Consider the following 23,673-nt stretch of genomic DNA (forward strand, 5'->3'; position numbering starts at 1 on the left):
ATTTTTCAAATATTTCTTCTTCCCATTTTTTCCTACTCTTCCTGGTGTTCTAGTCATGCATATGTTACAACTTTTGGTATTGTCCACAGTTCTGAGATGTTCTGTTTGTTTGTTTATTTATTTATTTATTAAATTCTCTTTCATTTCAGATTGGGAATTTCCTATTGACCTATATTCAAGTTCATTGATCCTTTCCTCAGCTGTGTTGAGATTACTTATAAGCCCATCAAGGCATTCTTTGTACCTGTTACAGTTGCAATGATTTCTACTATTTCTTTTTTATGCTTTCTAATAATATCCATCTCTCTGCTAACATTACCTATGTGGTATTGTATGTTGTCATTTTTTTCCCATTAGCGCCCTTGACATATTAATTATAGTTATTTTAAATTCCCTGTCTAAGAATTCCTACATATGTGTCAAATCTGAGCCTGGTTCTGATGCTTATGTTAAAAAAAATCAGGGTGCAGTACACTTCATATAGTGTTATTTTTAATGTAAATAGGGGTGATAATAAGAAAATATTTTCTTATTTGCCTGTGTATTCATAAAGGGACATAGGAAGAGTATAGTGGAGAATATTTTTCCCACCTATTTTCATTTTTTTCTGTACTACATCTTCTGAAAGGTATCAACTCATTACCTTACATAGATGAAATTAATGAAACATGTAAATGTACTGTATGTTAAAAATGTAAATAAGAAAGAAAAAGTGTCTTGACTTCTACTTCTCATTTAAGATGCTTTCCTTTTTTCTCTTGTCCAAACTTCTCTTGCCCTTTACAAATACTGAGACATATTTTAGTTGTGGGACATGTTTATTTAGGTTACTACTGGCAAGACAGATCAAGACTTGAGCGTCTTTCTTTAATAATTACTGTCATATCAATTATGATAACATTCAACCTCTCCACAAATTAGTTAGCAAGATAGGATTTTAAACTTATGACTGTCTATAATATTTTTGATATACCTTTATGTTATCCTGTGGCTCCTTTGTGGAGGTGTTGGACAAACGATGTGGCTCTGTGCTGTTCACCATGGCTATCATTGTGAGGCTCATACACACGCGCTGTGACATTACTATAACATTACAGAGGAGCAGTAAGAGAGCAATTCCATAACGAATGGAACAAAAATTTGGAACTGGAATGTAGAACAGAAAGTATCCATCGTTAACACATCTGAGGTAAAAACATAATTTAACTTTAGGAAGTGCCACTTAGAAATCTGGACCCCTATATATCAATTAAAAATTTTATTGTACTAACTGGCTTTTGAGAATTCATGACAAAATAAAAAGATGTGGGACTGAACTTATAATTTCATACCCCCTAAAATATAATCCCTAATAGAACGTCCCAGTAAATTGAGCCAGTCCTTGAAGGACTTTGGCTCATGTCTATTTTAAAGGGACCATTTACAAATACCCTGAGTTACTCTTGGAAGTAAGTCCCCTGAACAACAAAAGAGACCTTCCCTCAAGTAAACTGCTTTATTCTCAAAACTTATATGATTAGTCTGGTTGAGAAAATCATATGTGCACATTGCAGAGAAAAATAGCACTTAAAAAAATGTAATGTATTTGAAGTAGTTTCAAGCTAGAGCAATCAGTGTAGTGTTGGTGAAAGGCCAAACAAATTCATCAATAGGAGAAAGTAGGGAGTCCAGAAAGAGAGGAGTATAAATAATCATATGCTTTTGAATAAATACACTAATGCAAATCAATGGAGGCAAGTACAGTCTTTTCAACAAATGGCACTTTCTCAAGAGAAATAAAAATATGTGTCTACAAAAGGCTTGTACTGAAATGTTTATAGCAGCTTTATTCAAAATAGCTGGATATTTGGAATGGATGAACATACCATAGTGAATTAATACAATGGATATTACTCAGAAATACAAAGTAAGGAAACACTGATACACTCAACAATCTGGATGAATCTCAACAAAAATATGGTCAGCTGAAGAAGCTAGACACCAAAGAGTGCATACTATTTTTATGCATACTATTTCTATGAATTTCAAAAATGGGCAAAATTAATTTATGTGGCTAGATATTACAATAACAATTCCCTCTTGGTGAGGAGGGCAAAAGGACATGAAGGGACTTTAATGTAGTGTTCTGTGAGTCTTGTTTGTATGTTTATACATTTTTCAAAACACATCTAAGATTATCCAACAGCAACAACAACCACAACCACAACTGGCATTGGGAGAGGAAACAAAATGGCAGAGTAGAAGGACATGCTCTCACTCCCTCTTGTGAGAACACCAGAATCACAATTAGTTGCTGGACAATCATCAATAGGAAGACACTGGAACTCACCAAAAAAAAAAAAAATACCCCACATCCAAAGACAAAGGAGAAGCCACAATGAGATGGTAGGAGGGGTGCAATCACAGTAAAATCAAATCCAATAACTGCCGGGTGGGTGACTCACACACTGCAGAACACTTATACCACAGAAGTCCACCCACTGGAGTGAAGGTTCTGAGCCCCACGTCAGGCTTCCCAACCTGAGGGTCCGGCAATGGGAGGAGGAATTCCTAGAGAATCAGACTTTGAAGGCTAGTGGGATTTGACTGCAGGACTTCGACAGGACTGGGGAAAACAGAGACTCCACTCTTGGAGGGCACACACGAAGTAGCATGCACCTCAGGACCCAGGGGAAGTAGCAGTGACCCCAGGGAAGAATGAACCAGAGCTACCTGCTAGTGTTGGAGGGTTTCCTGCAGAAGCAGGGGGTGGCTGTGGCTCACCGTATGGGAAAAGGACACTGGCAGCAGAAGTTCTGGGAAGTACTCCTTGGTGCGAGCCTTGCCAGAGTCTGCCATTAGCCCCAACAAAGAGCCCAGGTAGGCTCCAGCGTTGGGTTGCCTCAGGCCAAACAACCAACAGGGAGAGAACCCAGCCCCACACATCAACAGTCAAGCATATTGAAGTTTTACTGAGCTCTGCTCACCAGAGCAACAACCAGCTCTACCCACCACAAGTCCCTCCCATCAGGAAACTTACACAAGCCTCTTAGATAGCTTCATCTACCAGAGGGCAGACAGCAGAAGCAAGAAGAACAACAATCCTGCAGCCTGTGGAACAAAACCTCATTCACAGAAAGATAGAGAAGATGAAAAGACAGAGGGCTATGTACCAGACGAAGGAACAAAATAAAACCCCAGAAACACAACTAAATGAAGTGGAGACAGGCAACCTTCCAGAAAAAGAATTCAGAATAATGATAGTGAAGATGATCCAGAACCTCGGGAAAAAAATGGAGGCAAAGATCAAGAAGACTCAAGAAATGTTTAACAAAGACCTGGAAGAATTAAAGAAGAAACAAACAGAGATGAACAATACAATAACTGAAAAGAAAACTACACTAGAAGAAATCAATAGCAGAATAACTGAGGCAGAAGAATGGATAAATGACGTGGAAGACAGATTGGTGGAATTCACTGTTGTGGAAGAGAATAAAGAAAAAGAATAAAAAGAAATGAAGACAGACTAAGAGACCACTGGGACAACAATAAACGCAACAACATTCACATTATAGGGGTACCAGAAGGAGAAGAGAGAAAGAAAGGACCAGAGAAAATATTTGAAGAGATTATAGTCAAAAACTTCCTTAACATGGGAAAGGAAATAGCTACTGAAGTCCAGGAAGCACAGCGAGTCCCATACTGGATAAAGCCAAGGAGAAACACGCCAAGACACACAGTAATCAAATTGGCAAAAATTAAAGACAAAGAAAAATGATTGAAAGCAGCAAGGGAAAAGCAACAAATAACATACTAGGGAACTCCCACAAGGTTAACAGCTGATTACTCAGCAGAAAATTTACACGCCAGAAGGGAGTGGCATGGTATACTTAAAGTAATGAAAAGAAGAAGCTACAACCAAGATTACTCTACTTGGCAAGGATCTCACTGAGATTCAATGGAGAAATCAAAAGCTTTACAGACAAGCAAAAGCTAAGAGAATTCAGCACCACCAAACCAGCTCTACAACAAATGCTAAAGGATCTTAAGTGGGAAACACAAGAGAAGAAAAGGACCTACAAAAACAAACCCAAAACAATTAAGAAAATGGTCATAGGATATACATATCAATAATTACCTCAAATGTGAATGGATTAAATGCTCCAAACAAAAGACACAGGCTTGCTGAATGGATATAAAAGAAGACCCATATATAAGCTGTCTAAAAGAGACCCACTTCAGACCTAAGGGACACATACAGACTGAAAGTGGGGGGATGGAAAAAGATATCCCATGCAAATGGAAATCAAAAGAAAGCTGGAGTAGCAATACTCATATCAGATAAAATAGACTATAAAATAAAGAATGTTACAAGAGACAAGGAAGGACACTACATAGTGATCAAGGGATCAGTCCAAGAAGACGATATAACAATTATAAATATATATGCACCCGACATAGGAGGACCTCAATACATAAGGCAGATACTAACAGCTCTAAAAGAGGAAATTGACAGTAACACAATAATACTGGGGGACTTTAACACCTCACTTACACCAATGGACAGATCACCCAAAATGAAAACAAACAAGGAAAGAGAAGCTTTAAATGACACAATAGACCAGATAGATTTAACTGATATTGATAAGACATTCCATCCAAAAACAGAAGATTACACTTTCTTCTCAAGTGTGCATGGAATTTCCCCAGGATAGATCACATCTTGGGTCATAAATCAAGCCTCAGTAAATTTAAGAAAACTGAAATCATATCAAGCATCTTTTCTGACCACAACGCTATGAGATTAGAAATCAATTACAGGGAAAAAAACACAACCACATGGAGGCTAAACAATACATTACTAAATAACCAAGAGATCACTGAAGAAATCAAAGAGGAAATCAAAAAATACCTAGAGAAAAATGACAATGAAAACACGACGATCCAAAACCTATGGAATGTGGCAAAAGCACTTCTAAGATGGAAGTTTACGGCTATACAAGCCTACCTCAAGAAACAAGAAAAATCTCAAATAAACAATCTAACCTTCCACCTAAAGGAACTAGAGAAAGAAGAACAAACAAAACCCAAAGTTACCAGAAGGAAAGAAAGAATAAAGATCAGAGCAGAAATAAATGAAATAGAAACAAAGAAAACAACAGCAAATATCAATAAAATTAAAAGCTGGTTCTTTGAGAAGATAAAGAAAACTGATAAACCATTAGCCAGACTCATCAAGAAAAAGAGGGAGAGGACTCAAATCAATAAAATTAGAAATGAAAAAGGAGAAGTTACAACAGACATCACAGAAATACAAAGCATCAAAAGAGACTACTACAAGCAGCTCTATGCCAACAAAATGGACAACCTGGAAGAAGTGGACAAATTCTTAAAAAGGTATAAGCTTCCAAGACTGAACCAGGAAGAAATAGAAAATATGAACAGACCAATCACAAGTAATGAAATTGAAACTGTGATTAAAAATCTTCCAACAAACAAAAGTCCAGGACCAGATGGCTTCACAGGTGAATTCTATCAAACATTTAGAGAATAGCTAACACCCATCCTTCTCAAACTCGTCCATAAAACTGCAGAGGAAGGAACACTTCCAAACTCATTCTATGAGGCCACTATTACCCTGATACCAAAACCAGACAAAGATACTACAAAAAAAGAAAATTACAGACCAATATCACTGATGAATATAGATGCAAAAATCCTCAACAAAATACTACCAAACAGAATCCAACAACACATTAAAAGGATCATACACCATTATCAAGTGGGATTTATTCCAGGGATGCAAGGATTCTTCAATATACGCAAATCAATCAATGTGGTACACCATATTAACAAATTGAAGAAGAAAAACCATATGATCCTCTCAATAGATGCAGAAACAACATTTGACAAAATTCAACACCCATTTATGATAAAAACCCTCCAGAAAGTGGGCATAGAGGGAACCTACTTCAACATAATAAAGGCAATATACGACAAACCCACAGCAACTATCATTCTCAATGGTGAAAAACTAAAAGCATTTCCTCTAAGATCAGGAACAAGACAAGGATGTCCACTCTCACCACTATTATTCAACATAGTTTTGGAAGTCCTAGCCACGACAATCAGAGAAGAAAAAGAAATAAAAGGAATACAAATTGGAAAGCAAGAAGTAAAACTGTCAGTGTTTGCAGATGACATGATACTATAGAGAAATCTAAAAATGCCACCAGAAAACTACTAGAGCTAATCAGTGAATTTGGTAAAGTTGCAGGATACAAAATTAATGCACAGAAATCTCTTGCATTCCTATACAATAATGATGAAAAATCTGAAAGAGAAATTAAGGAAACACTCCCATTTACCACTGCAACAGAAAGAATAAAATACCTAGGAATAAACCTACCTAGGGAGACAAAAGACCTGTATGCAGAAAACTATAAGACACTGATGAAAGAAATTAAACATGATACCAACAGATGGAGAGATATACCATGTTCTTGGATTGGAAGAATCAATATTGTGAAAATGACTGTACTACCCAAAGCAATCTACAGATTCATTGCAATCCCTATGAAATTACCAATGGCATTTTTTATGGAACTAGAACAAAAAATCTTAAAGTTTGTATGGAGACACAGAAGACCCCAAATAACCAAAGCAATCTTGATGGAAAAAAACGGAGCTGGAAGAATCAGACTTCCTGACTTCAGATTATACTACAAAGCTACAGTAATCAAGACAATAGGGTACTGGCACATAAACAGAAACATAGATCAATGGAACAAGATAGAAAGCCCAGAGGTAAACCCACACACCTATGGTCAACTAATCTATGACTAAGGAGGCAAGGATATACAATGGAGAAAAGACAGTCTCTTCAATAAGTGGTGCTGGGAAAACTGGACAGCTACATGTAAAAGAATGAAATTAGAACACTCCTTAACACCATACACAAAAATAGACTCAAAATGGATTTGAGATCTAAATGTAAGACTGGACACTATAAAACTCTTAGAGGAAAACATCGGAAGAACACTCTTTGACATAAATCACAGCAAGATCTTTTTTGATCCACCTTCTAGAGTAATGGAAATAAAAACAAAAATAAACAAATGGGACCTAATGAAACTTAAAAGCTTTTGCACAGCAAAGGAGAACATAAACAAGATGAAACGACAACCCTCAGAATGGGAGAAAATATTTGCAAACGAATCAACGGACAAAGGATTAATCTCCAAAATATATAAACAGCTCATGCAGCTCAATATTAAAGATACAAACAACCCAATCCAAAAATGGGCAGAAGACCTAAATAGACATATCTCCAAAGAAGACATACAGATGGCCAAGAAGCACATGAAAAGCTGCTCAACATCACTAATTATCAAAGAAATGCAAATCAAAACTACAATGAGGTATCACCTCACACCAGTTAGAATGGGTATCATCAGAAAATCTACAAACAACAAATGTTGGAGAGAGTGTGGAGCAAAGGGAACCCTGTTGCACTGTTGGTGGGAATGTAAATTGATACAGCCACTATGGAGAACATTATGGAGGTTCCTTTAAAAACTAAATATAGAATTACCATACGATCCAGCAATCCCACTACTGGGCATATACCCAGAGAAAGCCATAATTCAAAAAGACACATACACCCCAATATTCATTGCAGCACTATTTACAATAGCCATATCATGGAAGCAACCTAAATGCCCATCGACAGATTAACAGATAAAGAAGATGTGGTACATATATACAATGGAATATTACTCAGCCATAAAAAGGAACGAAATTGAGTCATTTGTTGAGACCTGGATGCATCTAGAGACTATCATACAGAATGAATTAAGTCAGAAAGAGAAAAACAAATATCTTATATAAACGCATGTATGTGGAACCTAGAAAAATGGTACAGATGAACCGGTTTGCAGGGCAGAAGTTGAGACACAGATGTAGAGAACAAATGTATGGACACCAAAGGGGGAAAGCCACAGGGGGTTGGGGATGGTGGTGTGCTGAATTGGGCAATTGGGATTGACATGTATACACCAATGTGTACAAAACTGATGACTAATAAGAACCTGCTGTATAAAAAAATAAATAAAATAAAATTCAAAAATTAAAAAAACACATCTATATATACCCCTAAGATCCATATTTTATTTTATATCATTATACCTCAATAAATATTAAAATATTCAATAATGGTGTTCTGAAAACTGGACAGTCACATGCACAACAATGTAACTTGACCACTATCTTACACCATATACAAAAATTAACTCAAAATGGATTGAAGACAAACTTAAGACATGAAAACATAAAACTTCTAGAAGAAAATATAGGTGGTAAGTTCCTTGACATATGCCTTGGCGATGATTTTTTGAATATGACACTAAAAGCAAAAGCAATGAAAGCAAAATAAACAAAGAGCACTATATCAAACTAAAAGACTTCTGCAGAGCAAAGGAAATTATCAACAAAATGAAAGGGAAACCTACTGAATGTGAGAAGATATTTGCAAATCATAAATCTGATAAGGGGTTTGCACACAAAATATAAAAAAACTCATACAATTAAACAGTGAAAAACAAAGAAAAAATCCAATTAAGAAATGGGCAGAACTGAATAGACATTTTCCAAAGAAGACATGCATATGGTCAAGAGGTACATGAAAAGATGTTCAACATCACTCATCATTACAGAAAGGCAAATCAAAACCATAATGGGATAGCAACTTATACCTGTTAAAATAGCTATTATCAAAAAGGCAAGAAATAAGTGTTGGAAAGGAGGTGAAGAAAAGGAACTGTGTACTGTTGGTGGGTATATAAATTGTGGCAGCCACTCTGAAAAACAATACGGCGGTTCTTTAAAAAAATAAAAATAGAAGTAACGTACAAAGATAGCCTCATCCATCAGAGGGCAGACAGCAGAAGCAAGAACGACAATCCTGCAGCCTGCGGAATGAAAATCACATTCACAGAAAGGTAGACAAGATGAAAAGGCAGAGGGCTATGTACCAGATGAAGGAACAAGATAAAACCCCAGAAAAACAACTAAATGAAGTGGAGATAGGCACCCTTCCAGAAAAAGAATTCAGAATAATGATAGTGAAGATGATCCAGGACCCCAGAATATGAATGGAGGCAAAGATCGAGAAGATGCAAGAAATGTTTAACAAAGACCTAGAAGAATTAAAGAACAAACACCTGGAAGAGTTAAAGAACAAACAAACAGAGATGAACAATACAATAACTGAAATGAAAAATACAGTAGAAGGAATCAATAGCAGAATAACTGAAGCAGAAAAATGGATCAGTGACCTGGAAGACACAATGGTGGAATTCACAGCTGTGGAACAGAATAAAGAAAAAAAATGAAAAGAAGTGAAGACAGTCTAAGAGACTTCTGGGACAACATTAAATGCACCAATATTTGCATTGTAGGGGTCCCAGAAGAGAGAGGGAAAGGACCCAAGAAAATATTTGAAGAGATTATAGTTGAAAACTTCCCTAACATGGGAAGGGAAATATCCACCTAAGTCCAGGGAGCACAGAGAGTCCCATACAGGATAAACCCAAGGAGAAACACACCAAGACACATAGTAATCAAACTGACAAAAATTAAAGACAAAGAAAAATTATTAAAAGCAACAAGGGAAAAATAACAAATAACATACAAGGGACCTCCCATAAGGTTAACAGCTGATTTCTCAGCAGAAACTCTACAAGTCAGAAGGGAGTGGCACGATATATTTAAAGTTATGAGATCGAAAGCTTCACAGAGAAGCAAAAGCTAAGAGAATTCAGCACTACCAAACAAGTCCTACAACAAATGCTAAAGGAACTTCTCTAAGTGGGAAACATAAGAGAAGTAAAACAAACCCAAAACAATTAAGAAAATGGTAATAGGAACATACATATCAATAATTACATTATATGTGAACGGATTAAATGCTCCACCCAAAAGACAGGCTCGCTGAATGGATACAAAAACAAGACCCATATATATGCTGTCTACAAGAGACCCACTTCAGACCTAGGGACACATACAGACTGAAAGTGGGGGGATGGAAAAAGATATCCCATGCAAATGGAAATCAAAAGAAAGCTGGAGTAGCAATACTCATATCAGATAAAATAGACTATAAAATAAAGAATGTTACAAGAGACAAGGAAGGACGCTACATAGTGATCAAGGGATCAGTCCAAGCAGATGATATAACAATTATAAATATATATGCACCCAACATAGGAGGACCTCAATACATAAGGCAGATACTAACAGCTCTAAAAGAGGAAATTGACAGTAACACAATAATACTGGGGGACTTTAACACATTACACCAATGGACAGATCATCCAAAATGAAAATAAATAAGGAAACAGAAGCTTTAAATGACACAATAGACCAGATAGATTTAATTGATATTGATAGGACATTCCATCCAAAAACTGCAGATTACACTTTCTTCTCAAGTGCACATGGAACCTTCTCCAGGACAGATCACATCTTGGGTCATAAATCAAGCCTCAGTAAATTTAAGAAAACTGAAATCATATCAAGCATCTTTTCTGACCACAACGCTATGAGATTAGAAATCAATTACAGGGAAAAAAAACAACCACATGGAGGCTAAACAATACATTACTAAATAACCAAGAGATCACTGAAGAAATCAAGAGGAAATCAAAAAATACCTAGAGGAAAATGACAATGAAAACATGACGATCCAAAACCTATGGGATGTGGCAAAAGCAGTTCTAAGAGGGAAGTTTATAGCTATACAAGCCTACCTCAAGAAACAAGAAGAATCTTAAATAAACAATCTAACCTTCCACCTAAAGGAACTAGAGAAAGAAGAACAAACAAAACCCAAAGTTACCAGAAGGAAAGAAAGAATAAAGATCAGAGCAGAAATAAATGAAATAGAAACAAAGAAAACAATAGCAAAGATCAATAAAACTAAAAGCTGGTTCTTTGAGAAGATAGACAAAACTGACAAACCTTTAGCCAGAGTCATCAAGAGGGAGAGGACTCAAATCAATAAAATTAGAAATGAAAAAGGAGAAGTTACAACAGACACCGCAGAAATACAAAGCATCCTAAGAGACTACTACAAGCAACTATGCCAGTAAAATGGACAACCTGGAAGAAATGAACAAATTCTTAGAAAGGTATTACCTTCCAAGACTGAACCAGGAATAAATAGAAAATATGAACAGACCAATCACAAGTAATGAAATTGAAACTGTGATTAAAAATCTTCCAACAAACAGAATTCCAGTACCAGATGGCTTCACAGGTGAATTCTATCAAACATTTAGGGAAGAGGTAACACCCATCCTTCTCAAACTCTTCTAAAAAATTGCAAAGGGAGGAACACTCCCAAACTCATTCTACGAGGCCACCATCACCCTGATACCAAAACCAGACAAAGATACTACAAAAAAAGAAAATTACAGGCCACTATCACTGATGAGATGAATATAGATGCAAAAATCCTCAACAAAATACAAGCAAACAGAATCCAACAACACGTTACACCAGAAAGTGGGCATAGAGGGAAGCTACCTCAACATAATAAAGTCCATATATGACAAACTCACAGCAAACATCATTCTCAGTGTTGAAAAACTGAAAGCATTTCCTCTAAGATCAGGAAAAAGACAAGGATGTGCACTGTTGCCACTCTTATTCAACATAGTTTTAGAAGTCCTAGCCAGGCAATCAGATATTAAAAATAAATAAAAGGAATACAAATTGGAAAAGAAGTAAAACTGACACTGTTTGCAGATGACAGGATATCTATACATAGATAATCCTAAAGATGCCACCAGAAAACTACTAGAGCTAATCAACGAATTTGGTGAACTTGCAAGATACAAAATTAATGAACAGAAATCTCTTGCATTCCCATACACTAACATAGAAAGATCAGAAAGTGAAATTAAGAAAACAATCCCGGGCTTCCCTGGTGGCGCAGTGGTTGAGAATCTGCCTGCCGATGCGGGGGACACGGGTTCGTGCCCCGGTCCGGGAGGGTCCCACGTGCTGCGGAGTGGTTGGGCCCGTGAGCCATGGCCGCTGGGCCTGTGCGTCCGGAGCCTGTGCTCCGCAGTGGGAGAGGTCACAGCAGTGAGAGGCCCACGTACTGCAAAAAAAGAAAAGAAAAGAAAAAAAAAAACAATCCCATTCACCACTGCAACAAAAAGAATAAAATACCTAGGAAAAAACCTACCTAAGGAGGTAAAAGACCTGTACTCTGAAAACTATATGACACTGATGAAAGAAATCAGATGACAGAAACAGATGGAGAGATATACCATGTTCTTGCATTGGAAGAATCAATATTGTGAAAATGATTATACTATCCAAAGCAATCTAAAGATTCAACGCAATCCTTATCAAAGTACCAATGGCATTTTTTTTTTTTTATAGAACTAGAGCAAAAAATCTTAAAATTTGTATGAAGACACAAAAGACCCCGAATAGCCAAAGCAATCCTGCGGGGAAAAAACGGAGCTGGAGGAATCAGACTCCCTGACTTCAGACTATACTACAAAGCTACAGTAATCGAGACAATATGGTACTGGCACAAAAACAGAAATATAGATTAATGGAACAGGATAGAAAGCCTAGAGATAAATCCACACACCTATGTTCAACTAATCTATGATAAAGGAGGCAAGGATATACAATGGAGAAAAGACAGTCTCTTCAGTAAGTGGTGCTGGGAAAACTGGACAGCCAAATATAAAAGAATGAAATTAGAATACTCCGTAACACCATACACAAAAATAAACACAAAATGGATTAAAGACCTAAATGTAAGACTGGACACTATAAAATTAGAGGAAAACATGGGAAGAACACTCTTTGACATAAATCACAGCAAGATCTTTTTTGATCCACCTCCTAGAGTAATGGAAATAAAAACAAAAATTAAAAAATGGGACCTAATGAAACTAAAAGCTACTGTACAGCAAAGGAAACTAGAAACAGGACAAAAAGACAACCCTCAGAATGGGAGAAAATACTTGCAAACAGATCAACAGACAAAGGATTAACCTCCAAAATATATAAACAGCTCATGCAGCTCAATATTAAAAAAAAAACCCAGTCAAAAAATGGGCAGAAGACCTAAATAGACATTTCTCCAAAGAAGACATACAGATAACCAAGAGGCACATGAAAAGCTGCTCAACATCACTAATTATTGGAGAAATGCAAATCAAAACTACAATGAGGTATCACCTCACACCAGTCAGAATGGCCATCATCAAAAACTCTACAAACAATAAAATGCTGGAGAGGGTGTGCAGAAAAGGGAACCCTCTTGCACTGTCGGTGGGAATGTAAATGATACAGACACTATGGAGAACAGTATGGAGGTTCTTTAAAAAACTAAAAATAGAATTACCATATGGCCCAACAATCCCACTACTGGGTATATACCCAGAGAAAACCACAATTCAAAAAGACACATGCACCCCAATGTTCACCGCAGCACTATTTACAATAGCCAGGTCATGGAAGCAACCTAAATGCCCATTGACAGACGAATGGATGAAGAAGATGTGGTACTTATATACAATGGAATATTACTCAGTCATAAAAAGGAATGAAATTTGGTCATTTATAGAGACGTGGATGGACCTAGACACTGTCATACAGAGTGAAGTCAGAAAGAGAATAACAAATATCGTGTATTAACACATACATGTGGAATCTAGAAAAGTGGTACAGATGGACTGGTTTGCAAGGAAGAAATAGAGACAAAGATGTAGAGAACAAATGTATAGACACAAGGAGGGAACGTGGAAGGTGGGGTGGTGGTGGTGGTGGGATGAACTGGGAGATTGGGATTGACATGTATATACTAATATGTATAAAACAGATAACTAATAAGAACCTGCTGTATTAAAAAAAATAAAATTTAATTTAAAAATATTAAAATTAAATTACAGAAAAGAAAAAAAAACTACTGTATGATCCAGCAATTCCATTTCTGGGTACTTATTCAAGGAAAATGAAAACACTAACTTGAAAATGTATCTATACCCCCATGTATATTGCAGCATTGTTTACAATAACCAAGATATGGAAACAACCTAAGTATCTACTGATGGATGAATAGATAAAGAAAATGTGGTTATATATATGATGGAAGATTATTAAGCCTTAAAAAAGAATAAAATTCTTTTAATTGAAGTATAGTTGATTTATAATATTATTTTAATTTCAGGTATACATCACAGTAATTCAATATTTTAAAATTATACTCCTTTTAAAGTTTTTACAAAACAATGGCTATACTTCCCTGTACTGTACAATATATCCTTGTTGCTTATTTTATACATGGTAGTTTGTATCTCTTAATCTCCTAACACTATCTGGCCCCTTCCCCCCTTCCCTCTTCCCACTGGGTAACCACCAGTTTGTTCTCTATATCTGTGAGTCTGTTTCTGTTTTGTTACATTCATTAATTTGTTTTATTCTTTAGATTCCATATATAAGTGGTAATATAGAATATTTGTCTTTGTCTGACTTATTTCACTAAGCACAATACCCTTTAGGTCCATCCATGTTGTTACAAATGGCAGAATTTGAGTTTTTAATGGATGAATAATATTCCATTGTACATATATACTACATCTTCTTTATCCATTCATCTGTTGATGGGCACTTAGTTTGCCTCCATATCTTTGTGACTGTAAATAACGCTGCTATGAACATTGGGTACATGTATCTTTTTGAATTAGTGTTTTTATTTAAAAAGAGTGAAATCTTGCCATTTGGGACAACATGGATGGACCTCAAGGACATTAACACTAAGTTAAATAGGTCAGACAGAGAAAGACAAATACTGTATGATCTCTTTTATATGTGGAATCTTAAAAAAAAAGAAATCAAGCTCGTATATACAGAGAACAGATAAGTGGTTGCCAGCGGTGAGGGGGTGGTACAAAAAATGGGTTAAGGAAGTACAAAAAAAGAAAGGACAGAAGGAGGGAAGAAAGGAAGGAAGAAAGAAAAATACCTGTAGGAATTTATGTGGTTTAATGTCCAAGTTATAAATATGTTCCAGAAAAGTTTGTGCCAATTAGATTTCTAGAAATAAAATTATAACTTAAATTAAGTAGAATTTTTTATTGTGGGTTGAACTTGTTATAACTCAAATAACTGTTACGGGGTATGTGGTAAGCAGAATAACGGCCCCCCACACACCAAAAACATTTGTGTAGAGAGAGAAACTACGATGACATGTCAGATTGGCATAGATCCAAAAGCACATTTGTTGGCCAGCCTGAAAGAAAAGAGGAGTGAACCTACATTGTTACAACCCAATGAAGGTTATATTTTTAAATTATCTGTGGTTGGTATAAAGAAATAAATTTGACTTTTAAATATTGACGTTATATCCAGCTAGCTTTCCTGTGCAAAAAAATTTCACAAACATAATGGCTTAACACAGCACATACTTATTAGCTCATAGTTCTGTAGGTCAGAAGTTTTAGCATGATGTGGTTGGATATTCCACTCCTGGTCTCAAAGGCTAATAGCAAGGGATCAGCCAACATGGGTTCTAAGGAAGGATCTATTTCCAAGCTCATTCAGGCTATTGGAAGAATTCAGTTTTCCATGGTTGTAGTACAAAGGTTGCCATTTTCCTGCTGGCTATCAGCTAAGAGCTGCTAGTTTTAAGAGGCTGTGTACATTCCTTCTCACATGGACCCCTCCATCCCCAAAGCCAGCAGGGTAGAATCTTTTTTTAAATTTTTTATTATTTTACTACTCAGTCTTTGAAATCTGATAGGCATTTTACACTAACAGCACATCTTTTTTTTTTTTAACATCTTTATTGGGGTATAATTGCTTTACAATGGTGTGTTAGTTTCTGCTTTATAACAAAGTGAATCAGTTATACATATACATATGTTCCCATATCTCTTCCCTCTTGCGTCTCCCTCCCTCCCACCCTCCCTATCCCACCCCTCTAGGTGGTCACAAAGCACCGAGCTGATCTCCCTGTGCTATGCGGCTGCTTCCCACTAGCTAGCTATTTTACGTCTGGTAGTGTATATATGTCCATGCCACTCTCTCACTTTGTCCCAGCTTACCCTTCCCCCTCCCCATATCCTCAAGTCCATTCTCCAGTAGGTCTGTGTCTTTATTCCTGTCTTACCCCTAGGTTCTTCATGACATTATTTTTTTTTAATTCCATATATATGTGTTAGCATACAGTATTTGTCTTTCTCTTTCTGACTTACTTCACTCTGTATGACAGACTCTAGGTCCATCCGTCTCACTACAAGTAACTCAGTTTCGTTCCATTTTATGGCTGAGTAATATTCCATTGTATATATGTGCCACATCTTCTTTATCCATTCATCCAATGATGGGCACTTAGGTTGTTTCCATCTCCGGGCTATTGTAAATCTCTCTTATATTGAATCCCTCTCATGCTTTGAACCTCTCTAACTGCTCTCTGACCTCTAGACCCAGATTTAAAGAGCTCTCATGATTAGATCTGTCCTACCTGGATAATTTCCCTATTTTAAGATCAGCTGATTAGGGACCATGATTGGATCTGCAAAATCCCTTCAAGCAGCACCTAGGTTAGTGTTTGCTTCAAAAACTGGAGGAAGGTGTATGTATACCAGGGGCCAGGATCTTGTGGGCAGGCTTAGAATTCTACCTACTTCAGTTCACCATCTGGTCCCGGAAGATCCATGTTCATCCCTTATGCAAAACATACCCCATTCCCAAGGTTCCTAAAGGTATCATCTCATTATAGCATCAACTCAAGTCCAAAGCCTCATCAAAATCTCATTAGCTCAAATTTCCAAAATCTCATGATCCAAATCATCTAAAACAGGTGTGGATGAGGCTTCTAAAAGTAAACCACCCTCAGTGCAGTATCTATCTGTGGACTTGTGAAACTAAGGACACAAGTTACATGCCCCCAAAACTTCCACTGTACAGTGGTGGGACAGGCACAGAATAACTGATACAGACATTCTAGTTCCAAAGGGTAAAAATGGAGAGTAAAAAGGAGTCATTGATCCATAAGAGTTTTGAAGTTCAGCTAGACAAATGTTGGATCTTTCTCAAGGCCTGGGGATAATCCCTGTGGCTCTTGGCTCTGTCCTCTGAGCTCTCTGCTTTGTCCTTTGCACTTTGGTTCCACCCAAGAATGCAAAGGGGCCATCTTAGAGTTCTGTCCATTACATATTCCTAGTTACCTAATAGTGTTCATTGGGAATGACTGTTAATTTCATAAAGATATTTTTTATATATCTATTGAGATCATCATACAGTTTTTCTCTTTAATTTGTGTTGAATGACAGTTATCTACTTTCTAATATAAAACTATTCTTCCTTTCCTAGGTTAAGCTGGACTTAGTGTTCATGATTTTTAAAAATGTTTTTATAAATTCTTCAATCTGTTTTGCTAGTATTTTATTAGGATTTTTGTATCTTTTTAACGTACTGTTAATTTTGCTTTTATATATTTGAGGCTATTTTATTTAGTTGCATAAATATTTTTTCAGTTATCTCACTGAATTGAATTTTATATCATTATCCATTTTTGAATTGTTTGAAACAACAGTAAAAGATTTTAAACAAATCAGATAAATCAATAATTAGTTAAATAAAGTAAAATATATTCATACCAAATTCATATGCAACTCTAAAAAATGATGAGGAAGCTCTTTAGGTACAAATGTGGGTTACTATTTAGATATATTAAGTGAAAAGAGAAACATTAGTGCCCGGAAAATAAGTTTTCTGGACTGATTCCCTTTGTAAACAGATAAGAATATTAGATAAAATATATTTAAAATAACATTTCATTGAAAGTGTGGATGATCTGGCAGGAAAGATGAGATATTCAGGCCAAAGATTTTGTGAAGACAGTCTTCAGGGCATAAACTGATCGTTGAAGGAAGATTTTACCCTGAAGACATTTGATCACAGGGGTTTTTCTGGATTCCCAGGGAATGGGGACAACAGGAGTCAGACACCAAAGCCCTGGCAGTGGGAAGGTCTAGTAAGAGACCTCTTCCCTAAACGTTTAGATGCCAAAAACTTACTGAGGCAGTGAAGGGTAAATACACTGCCTCCTAACTTTCCAGGGAGACAGGCAAAAATTTTTGCCCTGTTTGAACCTTGGAACTGAGCAGAAGAAAGAAAAGAATGCCTCAGAAATTTAATCATTACCGAGCCCTTCCTTTCATTTTAAACTCACTGGCCTTGGGTCATCTGAAAAACATCTCAAACCACGCATGTACACACATACACCAAGATGACTTGTTCCAAAGCTTTCTAAACAACCTAATCCTCACCATGTATGGAGGAGGGCTTGTCATGGTCACTTAGGGGTGCCCTTTTGTGATTTGTTTTCTTCTACGTTACTCCAGGAAGAACATGCTTTACTTCTAAATAAGTCTTGAATTAAAGAAAACATAGGAAATTAGAAAAGAGTATAGAAAAAGAATATATATATGTGTATATGTATATGTGTAATATATATATATGTGTATAACTGAGTCACTTTGCTGTACAGCAGAAATCAGCACAACATTGTAAATCAACTACACTTCAATAAAAAATTTAAAAATCTAAAAATCAAACCATTGTAAAGCAATTATATTCCCATAAAGATGTAAAAAAAATAAAATTAAATTAAAAAAAGTCACAAGGGGTGTTCTAAAGTGCTTGGGACTGAGTAACGGTAAGATACTACATGTCAAATTCATGGAAAGTTAGAGCAAATTGTACACTCCTAAACATATTTATCAGAAAAGAAGAGAGAACTCAAAGACTTGGAAAATGAACAAAGGGACAAACCCAAAGAACCTAAAAGGGAGGAAATGTTAAGCATAAAGGCAGGAATCAATTATATATATATATGTATATATGCTTATGTCTTATACATGTTTATATCTTTTATATGTTCATGTATAAATTTGAATATAGATTCCAATTCAAAGGAAAAATATAAAAATATCAAAATTGATACAAGAAATATAAAATTTAATAGCCCACTAACATTTATATAAATTGAAAGAGTATGCAATCTGTTGCCCACCCTCTCTTCTAGAATTTTGTCCCCTATGACATGGACCTAACACTAATCTGCAGTAATTCCTTACTGTTTTCCCCCTGCCCTGCTTGAGATAAACAGTTAGTCTAAAAAAATATTCTGTAAATATCCACCTGTTGATATACAAGGGTGCAGTGACTCAAGAACATTCATCCTGCCTCACTTGCATCCATGGATCTGTCTCTTTCTCCTTGAGATAAAACCAAAATAGTGCACCTCTTTCTGATATTCTGCACCAAGTGGTAAACTGACAAGTGTATAAGAATCAAAATAACAAAGTGTGAACAATCTAGATACAAGGATTCTTTTATTTAGGGTTTTTCTAATGGAAAACCATAGCAGGACTCGTTTTTTTTTTTTTTTTTTCTTTCACCTCCTTTCCTGAACATTTCTAAGACCCCATACATACTTTTATGGACAAAAGCCTCTCACATGGAATCTATGGTGTCATATTTGAGCAGGAGAAAACCTATGTGAGGAACAGAGAATAATTTCTACCTTTCCTGGGAGGGACCTGGTTATCCATTTACATAAGGGTGCTCCGGTTGCTTCTCTTCTTGCTGAAGGGTTTGTTCTCTATCCACTGCAAGTGCAAAACACACTGATGTCAGCATAACTCAGGGAGGAACTGAGCAAAATCCATCTAGCACTCCTCTCTGATTTAAAACATTAATCCAAGGGAAATTTGCTTTGTCATACCAGTACCCTTTCAACTCTATCATGTTCTTGCTTTCACATTTCATTTTTATGATATATTTGTTGATTACTAAATATACAGAAAACCTGAAAACTATAGAAAACAAACAGATCCTGCCAAACTATAATTCTAAATGCAGTGAAGATACCACTCAAAAGTGAAAAAGAAGTAAAACTGTCACTGTTTGCAGATGACATGATACTAGACATAGAGAATCCTAAAGCTGCTACCAGAAAACTACTAGAGCTAATCAGTGAATTTGGTAAAGTAGCAGGATAAAAAATTAATGCACAGAAATCTCTTGCATTCTTATACACTAATGATGAAAAATCTGAAAGTGAAATTACGAAAACACTCCCATTTACCATTGCAACAAAAATAATAAAATACCTAGGAATAAACCTACCTAGGGAGACAAAAGACCTGTATGCAGAAAACTATAAGACACAGATGAAAGAAATTAAAGATGATACAAACAGATGGAGAGATATACCATGTTCTTGGATTGGAAGAATCAACACTGTGAAAATGACTATACTACCCAAAGCAATCTACAGATTCAATGCAATCCCTATCAAACTACCAATGGCATTTTTCACAGAACTAGAACAAAAAATTTCACAATTTGTATGGAAAGACAAAAGACCCTGAATAACCAAAGCAATCTTGAGAAAGAAAAATGGAGCTCGAGGAATCAGGCTCACAGACTTCAGACTATACTACAAAGCTACAGTAATCAAGACAGTATGGTACTGGCACAGAAACAAATATAGATCAATGGAACAGGATAGAAAGCCCAGAGATAAACCCATGCACATATAGTCACCTTATCTTTGATAAAGGAGGCAAGAATATACAGTGGAGAAAAGACAGCCTCTTCGATAAGTGGTGCTGGGAAAACTGGACAACCACATGTAAAAGAATGAAATTAGAACACTCCCTAACACCATACACAAAAATAAACTCAAAATGGATTAAAGATCTAGATATAAGGCCAGATACTATAAAACTCTTAGAGGAAAACATAGGCAGAACACTCTATGACAAATCACAGCAAGATCCTTTTTGACCCACGTCCTACAGGAATGGAAATAAAAACAAAAATAAACAAATGGGACCTAATGAAACTTCAAAGCTTTTGCACAGCAAAGGAAACCATAAATAAGACGAAAAGACAAGTCTCAAAATGAGAGAAAATATTTTCAAATGAAGCAACAAAGGATTAATCTCCAAAATTTACAAGCAGAACATGCAGCTCAATATCAAAAAAACAAACAACTCAATCCAAAAATGAGCAGAAGGCCTAAACAGACATTTCTATAGAAATATATAGAAGATATACAGATTGCCAATAAACACATGAAAGGATGCTCAACATCACTAATCATTAGAGAAATGCAAATCAAAACTGCAGTGAGGTATCACCTCACACAGGTCAGAATGGCCATCATCAAAAAATCTACTAACAATCAATGCTGGAAAGACTATGGAGAAAAGGGAACCCTGTTGCACTATTGGTGGGAATGTAAATTGATACAGCCACTATGGAGAACAGTATGGAGGTTCCTTAAAAAACTAAAAATAGAACTATCATACGACCTAGCAATCCCACTACTGGGCATAAACCCTGAGAAAACCATAATTCAAAAAGAGTCATGTACTACAATGTTCATTGCAGCTCTATTTACAATAGCCAGGACACGGAAGCAACCTAAGTGTCCATCAACAGATGAATGGATAAAGAAGATGTGGCACATATATACGATGGAATATTACTCAGACATAAAAAGAAATGAAATTGAATTATTTGTAGTGAGGTGGATGGACCTAGAGTCTGTCATACAGAGTGAAGTAAGTCAGAAAGAGAAAAAAAAATACCGTATGCTAACAGATATATATGGAATCTTAAAAAAAAAAAAGAGGGTTCTGAAAAAAAGGAAGATCAGCTCGGTGCTGTGTGACCACCTAGAGGGGTGGGATAGGGAGTTTGGGAGGGAGACGCAAGAGGGAGGGGATATGGGGATATGGGGATATATGTATACATATAGCTGATTCACTTTGTCATACAGCAGAAACTAACACACCACTGTAAAGCAATTATACTCCAATAAAGATGTTGGAATAGAAAAGAAACTTGAGCTACATGCAAGACTGTGAATGAGTTAAAAAAAAAAGTGAAAGAGAAATAAAGACTATGAAACACAAAAAACATGAGGGAATTTATTGCCAGGAAACCTACCCTGCAGGGAATATGAAAAGAAGTTTTTCAGACAGAAGGAGATTGCTAAAGGTCAGAAAATTGGATGTACAAAAAGAAAGGACAGATGTCAGAAAAGGAATTAAAGGTAAAATTAATTCCTTTAGTTTTCTTATATCTTCATAGAGTTAAAGATCTGCTTTTTAATAGCACCCTTATAAGGAGAGGCAAATCATTCTCCCTACTACCTTGGACAAAAGGACTCCTGCTGCCAGGTCTGCCTTTGTTGGTAGGAAGCTCAGAAAAGTGGGTGAATCAAACAAAAGAGTTTTGACCATATCAGCATATATGACAACAGATGCTCAAAAGACACTTAAAATTCCTAAGATTGGATTTGCAAAGTGTATTTAAATGAGCAGTTTGTCAACTACCATTATTACACATTGGAATGTCTGGCTGCTGTTTTTTTCAGTACACACACGCACACCACCACCACTATCACATACATCATGAACACACATGTACTCTCCACCACATACACACCACTCACAAATACACAAGCACCATCCACCACAATACACACTTCTCTTTCCTTGTCTATCCACATAACTGTCCAGCTCACATTCATCCCTACAAATTTTTTTTTCTTTCCCTCGTGAAAAACTTGCGAAAATACATATTTTCCCCCCAGATTTCCCCAGATTGCTAAATACCTTTGATCAGATCTCTAACAAAGGAGCCCTCCTGATTAATCCTCCTGGGGAATTAATTAATTGTAAATTTCATTTAATGAATAGTAGATAAGCGTATAGTCACTAACCTGATTCAGGACAGAAAAGCGATTCCTTCTTCCCCTGTGCAGACTTTCCTCTCAACTTTTAAAAATACTGAATTACAGGATTTGCTAATTTCAGCCATTTAAATTCTTCATATCTTTTGATCTCCCTAGGTCAAAGCTGAGAACTTAATTTTTAACTTCACTTACATTCTTGCCTTGAATCTTCAGGGGAGTAGTGCAAGTGTTAAAGTCATCCAATGGACCAGAAACCTCCTAGAAATCTGCCAGTAATTTCATGACCACGACAGACAGACACCACCAGTCTCTGTCCCTACCAGGAAGTAGAACCTGCCTGCCCCATAAGAATTTCCAGGATTTTTCTACTGAGGATGGTTCTGTGTGTACAGTACTATTTTGACAGGCATGCTATGGCTTTCTAAACGCCTTATAAATGACGTATTGGCTTTTTCCCACTTCTTCCCTCCCTCCTTTCCATCCTTCCTTCTTCCCTCCTTTCCCTTCTGCCTCTCCTCTCTTTTCCTCTTCCCTTCCTCTCCCTCCGTCTCATCCCTCCTCCCCCCACACTCCTTTTGTCATCTCTTCCAAAGGTCACATCTGTTTAATATTCAAGCTACTCAGAATGAGGTACATTTTATTGAGTTGTGTCCTCTGAAGAGTATGAATTCCCTTGTGGTTTCTCCTGCATTGACTGTAAGTTCTGCTGGTTCAGCCTCCTATCTATAGCAGTACTTGGGAGCATTTTACCTTGGAACCCTTTGAAGGCAAACTACTGAGCAGATAGGGACATCTAAACCCTTAAACAAAAAATTGTGCACTATAGTTTCTTACATACATAAGCATTTAAATTTTTTTTAGTGTGCTTTTAAAGTGCCCAA

At 36.4% G+C, this 23,673-nt stretch overlaps 1 protein-coding gene across 7 annotated transcripts in view; it reads right to left on the reverse strand.

Annotated features, from left to right (window-relative positions):
- Positions 1–23,312, reverse strand: part of SLC17A1 (solute carrier family 17 member 1) — a 218,727-nt gene extending 195,415 nt beyond the window's left edge. For 5 of the 7 annotated variants that reach the window (XR_003796578.1, XM_029241968.1, XM_029241969.1 and 2 more), the window contains exons 1-3: positions 22,820–23,312; positions 19,604–19,688; positions 974–1,146 (exon numbers count right to left, since the gene is read on the reverse strand). Coding sequence is in view for 6 of the 7 variants with exons in the window: in XM_029241968.1 (XP_029097801.1) it covers positions 974–1,146; positions 19,604–19,631 (201 nt within the window). In the remaining variant the exon portion in view is untranslated. The remainder of the gene's footprint in view (positions 1–973; positions 1,147–19,603; positions 19,689–22,819) is intronic. The other 2 variants (XM_029241970.1, XM_029241971.1) reach the window with 2 other exon arrangements.
- Between the last annotated feature and the right edge of the window lie 361 nt (positions 23,313–23,673).

This window comes from Monodon monoceros, unplaced genomic scaffold (genome assembly GCF_005190385.1).
Source record: "Monodon monoceros isolate NGI ecotype Baffin Bay Population unplaced genomic scaffold, NGI_Narwhal_1 Super_Scaffold_3, whole genome shotgun sequence".
NCBI lineage: Eukaryota > Metazoa > Chordata > Mammalia > Artiodactyla > Monodontidae > Monodon > Monodon monoceros.